We start from the raw sequence: 7,374 nt of genomic DNA on the forward strand, positions 1-7,374 counted from the left end.
CACTGTAAGATTTCCTTATTAGTCTTAGTTAAAAATAAAATAATAATGTTCGTTAAAACAAGAGATTATGATTAAAACAAGGTTTACATTGAATAATAGAAGAAATCAAACAAAATGAATGGATAAGTGTTATAAGTATTGAAGTTTGAGTTTGAGACGGTTATTTAAGTTTTATTGAGTTGTATAAAGTCATTATGTTTATCTTTTATTATGATAGGTCATTTATAAGAGTTTTAAGTCATACATGGTTTAGGTTTTTAGTTTAGCAAATAATTAAATACATTGGTAGGGTTAATGATTTATGTGTCGTCTCTTTTAGTTTGATTATGTTAATAAAAAGAGTTGATCGATCAATTGTTCTTGATCAATATGGTTTCGTTCTTTTGATTCTGATTTCCAACACAAAAATAGTCTTGATGTGCTTTAAAACATTGATTTTATTTTGTACAATGGGATCTTGATCAAGGTTGATGACCAATGAATGACACAAATCATCTCTTATTTGAGCATTTTTTTAAGGATTCTTCACATTTGTTAATAATAATATGCTTTGTTTGATCTTTCATGATTGAAGCAATCAAATATGAGCTCTTCTAAGCTACCATGAAGACATCGAAGGATCGATAGATGCAACCTTAATTATGCGGCGTTTAGTTCATGTCCTATTATGTAGTTTGTTTTTCATATAAATTTAAAGACATGCATGTTTATGTAATATGTCTAATTTTAGAACTATGTTGAATCATTAGTTTATCAGAACACTAATGCACGTTATTTCCTGACTTGCAATTTGCATCTTTAAACGTTAGTGCTTAATTATAACCGAATACTCATAGAATGGAATTTTATACATTTTTCATTAGCGTACATGTGGTTGTATGCTACTAAGGTAAGCGAATATACGAATAGGGGCCAGTATGAATATCTAATACAACACGGACCTAACACAAGATTTTTGCAATTTTAATCGAACTCGTGAACATGCTTAGCTAAAGGGTCGTGCTTGTTTCTACTTGATGGGTTTGCGGGTTGACCGTCTAACCATAAATTATTTTTTTTTTTCTGAAATAAATTAGCATAGTTTAAATATAAATGCTTCAATAAAAATACTATGTGAAATTAGAGTTTTAAAATATTGATAAGAAAAATGTCAGGTGGAATGCGTAGTTTTTGAGTCTACCTATGAATATATGTGTCGTGTTCTGGTTTATGTTTGTGGCAGGAATTTAAGTTATTTATACATGTAGACTTTTGGGTTAATTTGTGTCCCATTTGACTCATCAACATCTGAATAAGACTCATTTAACAACTGTATTAAACGTGCCAATATGTCAAATTGGTTGTTTGTGTATAGGGGTGCAAGCGAGCCGAGCCAAGCCCAGCTCAGGTCTTTTTTACTTACGAGAGCTCAAGCTTAGCTCATGAGTTATTTTTTGAAGGTCGAGCTCAACTTATTTATTATATATTAACCAATTATATATTTTGCGTTTACAATTAATTTATATATTTAAAGAAAAACCTTAAACAAGCCTGCACTCGACTCCGACTCGTATAGTACCTCAAAGTAACGAGTCAACTTTTAACAAACTGACACCTGGCCCAGCAGCCCAACTTTGAACATAGTGAGTCCGGCCCATTAGATTTTAAAATAAATTAGGGTTTTATTGTGCAGAAAATGAAAGTTGAATAGTTAATGGCGATTGAGTGTGTTGTTCTAGGTGCAGGGCAGGAGGTAGGTAAGAGCTGTGTGGTAGTGACAATGAATGGGAAGAAGATCATGTTCGATTGCGGGATGCATATGGGCTACCTTGATCACCGTCGTTACCCTGATTTCTCACTACTTTCTAAATCAGGCGACTTTCATAACACTCTCTCCTGTATTATCATCACTCACTTGTAAGCTTAACCTTGTAATATATGATGTGAATATTACAGTTGATGATGATTAATGCTCCTCTGTTTGCAGTCACTTGGATCATATTGGAGCCCTTCCATACTTCACTGAAGTTTGTGGTTACAATGGACCGATTTACATGACGGTACAATACTCTCAACTTTAAATAGGCTAACTGCATTTCAGTTTAATCCAAGGTGTAGTATATGTCTTTTACAGTATCCTACCAAAGCTTTGGCGCCACTTATGCTCGATGATTATCGAAAAGTGATGGTTGCAAGGGGAGAGGAACAACAGTTTACCAATGACAACATTCTTAATTGTTTGAAGAAAGGTACCGCTTTTTTTTTTTTTTTTTGTGTGTTAAAGGATAGTTTTTTTTAAAGGTTAAACGATTTACGGTTATTTAGTTACTGCGGTGGATATCAAGCAAACTGTGCAAGTTGATAAAGTCCTTCAAATCCGTGCTTACTATGCTGGACATGTATGCTTGCTTAACCTTCAAAAGCCAAATTAAACGTCTACTTCTGTTTTATTATCTGTTATTATAGAACGGTACTATGGACTATGTTTTAAGGTTCTTGGAGCCGCAATGTTTTATGCAAGTGTGGGAGATGCTGCCATGGTTTATACCGGAGATTATAACATGACGCCTGATAGGCATCTTGGAGCTGCTCAAATTGACCGGCTTCGTTTAGACCTTGTTATAACCGAGTAAGACTCGTTTATGTGTCTTCTTTTATTTTTGTGTTATTTTAATAGCATATCAAGTAACGTTTTTGTGGTTGCAGGTCAACGTATGGGAAAACGATCCGTGATTCAAAATATGCTAGGGAAAGGGAATTTCTTAAGGCTGTATGTAAGCTTCATTCTGCCATGTTTTATTATCTACTTTTTTATTTTTTAAAGAGCAGAACTATTTTTATGCTGTATATATCTATAGAATTGTACTTGTTTTAGTTACTTATTGAAGAACACTCGCAGGTCCATAATTGTGTTGCTAATGGAGGAAAAGTGCTGATTCCTACATTTGCTCTTGGAAGGGCTCAGGTTTAATTCGATCTTTTTTAAATCCGTTTTGTAAAAAATTTTAACCACTTTTTTTGTAACGAGCTTAAGAATTGTCAAATAGGAACTCTGTATATTACTGGATGATTATTGGGAACGAATGAATCTTAAGGTTCCTATCTACTTTTCTTCAGGTTTTAGTACTTTCTTCTCTTTTATACAGTTTTATACAGATTTATGTATAAAATAACAAAGAATGATAATTTATTATTAATAAAATGATTTGCTTTGTTTCCTTGAGGTTTGACAATTCAAGCTAATTTGTATTACAAAGTGCTCATTAGTTGGACTAGCCAGAAGGTAAAAGATACATATGCTACTAGGAACGCGTTCAATTTCAAAAATGGTACATATATAACTATTTTCTTAACCGCATATTGTCATTAGACGGGGGTATAACTAACTAGGGTTTGGTTAATGTAGTTCAGAGCTTTGAGCGCTCATTAATCCATGCACCCGGACCATGTGTTCTTTTTGCTACACCCGGAATGCTTAGTGGCGGTTTTTCACTTGAAGTTTTCAAGCACTGGGCCCCATGTGAATCTAATCTTATCACACTTCCTGGGTACTGTGTGGCTGGAACCGTGGGGCATAAGTTGTCTGATAAAACCACGAAAGTTGATGTGGACAAAGATACACAAATTGATGTCCGCTGCAAGGTAAAGAAAGTATAATTTATTATTTGAATTCGTCATTCGGTTACAAAATCTTTTTTACACTTGCTATTTTTTATTTTCAGATTCATCGATTGTCTTTTAGTCCACATACCGATGAAAAGGGAATAATGGATCTTGTGAAATTTTTGTCTCCAAAAAATGTAATACTCGTGCACGGTGAAATAAAAAATATGGAATATCTTAAAGGAAGAATCGAATCGGAACTGGGATCACAGTGTTATTATCCAGCAAATAATGAAACCGTATCTTTCCCGACAACCCATTTTGTTAAAGCCAATGCCTCAGCCACATTTATTAATAGTTCTTTGACATCCAACTTTAAGTTCATAAAAGATGAAGTTACAGAAACGGCCCCAATACAGGTTTGTGATGAAAGAGTAACACAAGGAGTTTTGATAATGGAGAAAGGTAAAAAAGTCAAGATTTTACACCAGGATGAGGTTTTAACCATGGTTGGAGCCGAACGAACCGAAGTGGAGTTTGCGTATTGTTTTCCATTAAGTTTACGCAGTTTGAAGGATCTTGGTACTGATGACAACTCGTTGATTCGCATTCTGTACACAAAAGTTTCAAATGAAGTGTCTGAGTTTGAGGTACAGGATAGTATGGGAGTTATTCAGGTGAACTCTTTTCGGCTTGCGGTTTGTAGGGATGATAACTGTTGTTATAGAGTTGATAGTGATGGGTCTACACCGAGTTCCGAGTGTATGTTTTTGTGCTGCAATTGGTTGAATGTGGACAAGAATCTTGCTTGGAGAGTTATATCTCTCATGAAGAACATGGAGTCAAGTGTTGATTTTGTTTTAGTTGATTTGTAAAATATAGTTTTTGTTTTGTTTATGTAGACAGTATTTTGAAGTTGAAATGTGTATGCTTTATTTGCTGATTCTTGATTTATTATCTTTAAAATACATGCATACATCCATAAACACAAAGACTAGACTTAGGTTTAGTTAAGTATCAATCAAAATCTTGAAACAGTGCATCAGGTCTACACGACAAGCATACTTTGTTAGAATCTTTGTCTTATTATATGAATCACAAGGATTTAGAATTTCAGAATTCAGGCCCATATCACCTCAAATTGATGATATGTGTTAAAATTAAAACTGCATTTTACAAGTATGTTAGCATTAAAACTAAATAAAATAAAAAATATAGCTGATGAAGCTGCTCTGATCCAATCTTTTTTAACCCGAACCTGTGTGAATCAGTTTAAAACCGACAGTTTGTTCCTGATTCTGTTTTGACCCGCAACACAACCCCGTTCTTTTACCATTCATAGCCACATGTATTAAGAATTTAATAAGTTTCATTTAAGATTAGAGAGAAGGAACTCTAGGCGATGCCACTTGAGAAGGCGAACAATAACCAAACCGTTAATCAAAACTGAACAGAAACCCGACAAAATCCAACCGAAATTAGTTGAAAATCGTTTATCAATTTTTTTTTTGCCCTCTGTTAACTGAAAAATTGAACCAAACCATTCATATTTTCATATTTGTTAGCTTTTATATCTCAACTTCATGTTTTATACCTCTATTTGATGTATTTATACCTACTCTTCAAGTGGCGGAAGGTTAATCAGGCATCATGTGGTGGTGTTGATAGCCGAAAGACAAGGGTACATGCACCAATCGGCCGAACCAATAGGCCGGTGTCCCGGTGGTTGAGTGTTATGTGCCTTATGTCCAAGGCTTGATGCAAAACTACTATCGAGCCGGGGGTCTCACCGGAAGCAGTCTCTCTATTCCTATGGGGTAGAGGCAAGGCTGTCTACATTCTACCCTCCTCAGACCCTATCATAGCTTTGCTAATGATAGGATTTACCGAGTATGATGATGATGATACCTACTCTTCAAGTATTTATACCTCCATTTCAAGTCTTTATACCTTATTTTCATGCATTTCACAGCAAAAATTTTAGTCCAAGTTTGGTTTTAGTTATTAACTGAACCGAACCGAACCAAAATCCAACAAACTAACCGAATAAACCAAACAGATTAACCAAAAACCTATTGGTTAATAAAATAGATTAGCCGAAGACTTTGATTTCAATTTAGGCGAAAATTGAACCATATTGTGCACACTCCAAGTTTTATTAGGCGTGAAGGGTAAAAGGGTAATACGTATACAACTTGCAATCAACATTTATTTTTTTTAACGGCCTTTGGAACATTGTCGGACCACTATCCCTCCCGATCATTTTCATTCCCCGAGTACGGAACTCGGAACCTTGGGGTTCTAGGCTGACACGCCCATGAAGGGAAGCTCGTACATTAGCTTGCCCCATCGGTCCCAACCCGAAGACGACCCTCAGGGCGGAAACCCACTATATATGAGAAAACTAAAAACCTCATGGCTCATGCCCAACCTGGAACCCACCCAAGACCTCCCTCTTTTAATGAAATCTTTGAGTGTCTCAACTTAACCGTTTAGGCTTAAAATCATTGCCCCTTAACATTTAGATGATGGTGATTAAATTATTTATCCGAGTCGTATTTAAATGTTTTTGTGAGAATATTAGATGAGCATGTTCATACAAATTTAAATTTTAATTAGATTCCCTCGAAAAATATATTTATTTCACAATTACAAATACATCCTTTTTTTTCTTTTGTTTTTGTATTCGTATGTAAACATACATAATACGGGTAGTTATTTTATGACTACAATATACATAATAAATATAAAAGTGATAGTCCTTTTCAATGTGTGTGTGGTGGGGGAGGGATGGTAGTTTGGTTAAGAAAGAAAGATAATGTTTTTTTTTTATCTCTGGTTTAATTTCTATGACGTTCGGATTTTATCATTCATGGGTTATTAGACGGGTAAATTTTTATTGGAACTGAAGATAACTTAAAGGCACTTAAAAACTCTATATGACTGGGTTGGGTCAGCTGACGATGGTCTTTTACCAATGAATCATCTTGTGCAAAGTTCATAGAAAATTCTATGTTGTTAAAAAATTTATATATGTAAGTAATAAATGCATTTTACGTTTTAATTAATTTGCGCCTTTGTTTGTTTATGTTTGTCCTGAGAAACCCACCCAGGTTTGAAGATGCCGGAGACGTCAACCAGTGTACCCTTACTCCCACCGTCCTCTCGACCTAACGCACTCTCTCTCCTCCTCGGCCGACGCCATGGCGCGCCTACGCTTGTTCGCCAGACTGCAGCGCGCCAGCTCCAGGCCAGCCGAGCCGACTGGAGCTACTCCAAGCCGGTCGTTGCCCTAGACCTCACCTGCCTTTCTGGCGGTTTCGGTGGTCATGATGATCTGCACGTTGGATGAGAAGCCCAACGTGCCGGTTAGGGTTTGGATTTGCGGTTATGCGGTTCAGTGTGCGGTGTTCGTGTGGCTGGAGTATACAAGGCGGAATCGGAGAGCACAAACCACAGGGGAGGAGACTGATGCGAATTTTCATGACACTGATGATGATGATGACGATGAGGATGTTAGAATTGGGGCTTTTTTTAGTTCTGATAGAATCAGGTGCGTTTCGGTTTTGGTTTCCAAAATCCATATAAAAATGAGCCTAAACAGGGCTGCTGTGAATGAACTGAACCAGGCCTTGTTTGTATTCGTTCGTTAAGCATTTATTGGACAACTGAACGCTTCACAAACATCTAACCGAACAAAAATTTTTGTTTGTGTTCGTTCATTAAGGAAGTGTTCTTGTTTGTGAACAGTTCACGAACACAAAACTAAAGTTTTATTTGGTTTGGCTAACT

General features: G+C 36.0%; 1 protein-coding gene across 1 annotated transcript; it reads left to right on the top strand.

Moving 5' to 3' along the window:
* Window positions 1-1,693: 1,693 nt before the first annotated feature.
* On the top strand, window positions 1,694-4,502 carry LOC143560533 (cleavage and polyadenylation specificity factor subunit 3-II-like). The gene is made up of 11 exons (XM_077048816.1): window positions 1,694-1,896; window positions 1,967-2,039; window positions 2,114-2,228; window positions 2,305-2,378; window positions 2,472-2,608; window positions 2,686-2,749; window positions 2,879-2,944; window positions 3,027-3,096; window positions 3,204-3,308; window positions 3,386-3,621; window positions 3,702-4,502. Exons 1-11 carry the CDS (start codon window positions 1,694-1,696, stop codon window positions 4,455-4,457), a joined length of 1,899 nt encoding a protein of 632 aa, XP_076904931.1. The 3' UTR covers window positions 4,458-4,502.
* Window positions 4,503-7,374: the final 2,872 nt, after the last annotated feature.

This window comes from Bidens hawaiensis, unplaced genomic scaffold, assembly GCF_021521415.1.
Source record: "Bidens hawaiensis isolate Kalapana, Puna unplaced genomic scaffold, B.hawaiensis_p1.1 tig00020362_1, whole genome shotgun sequence".
Classification (NCBI taxonomy): Eukaryota; Viridiplantae; Streptophyta; class Magnoliopsida; order Asterales; family Asteraceae; genus Bidens; species Bidens hawaiensis.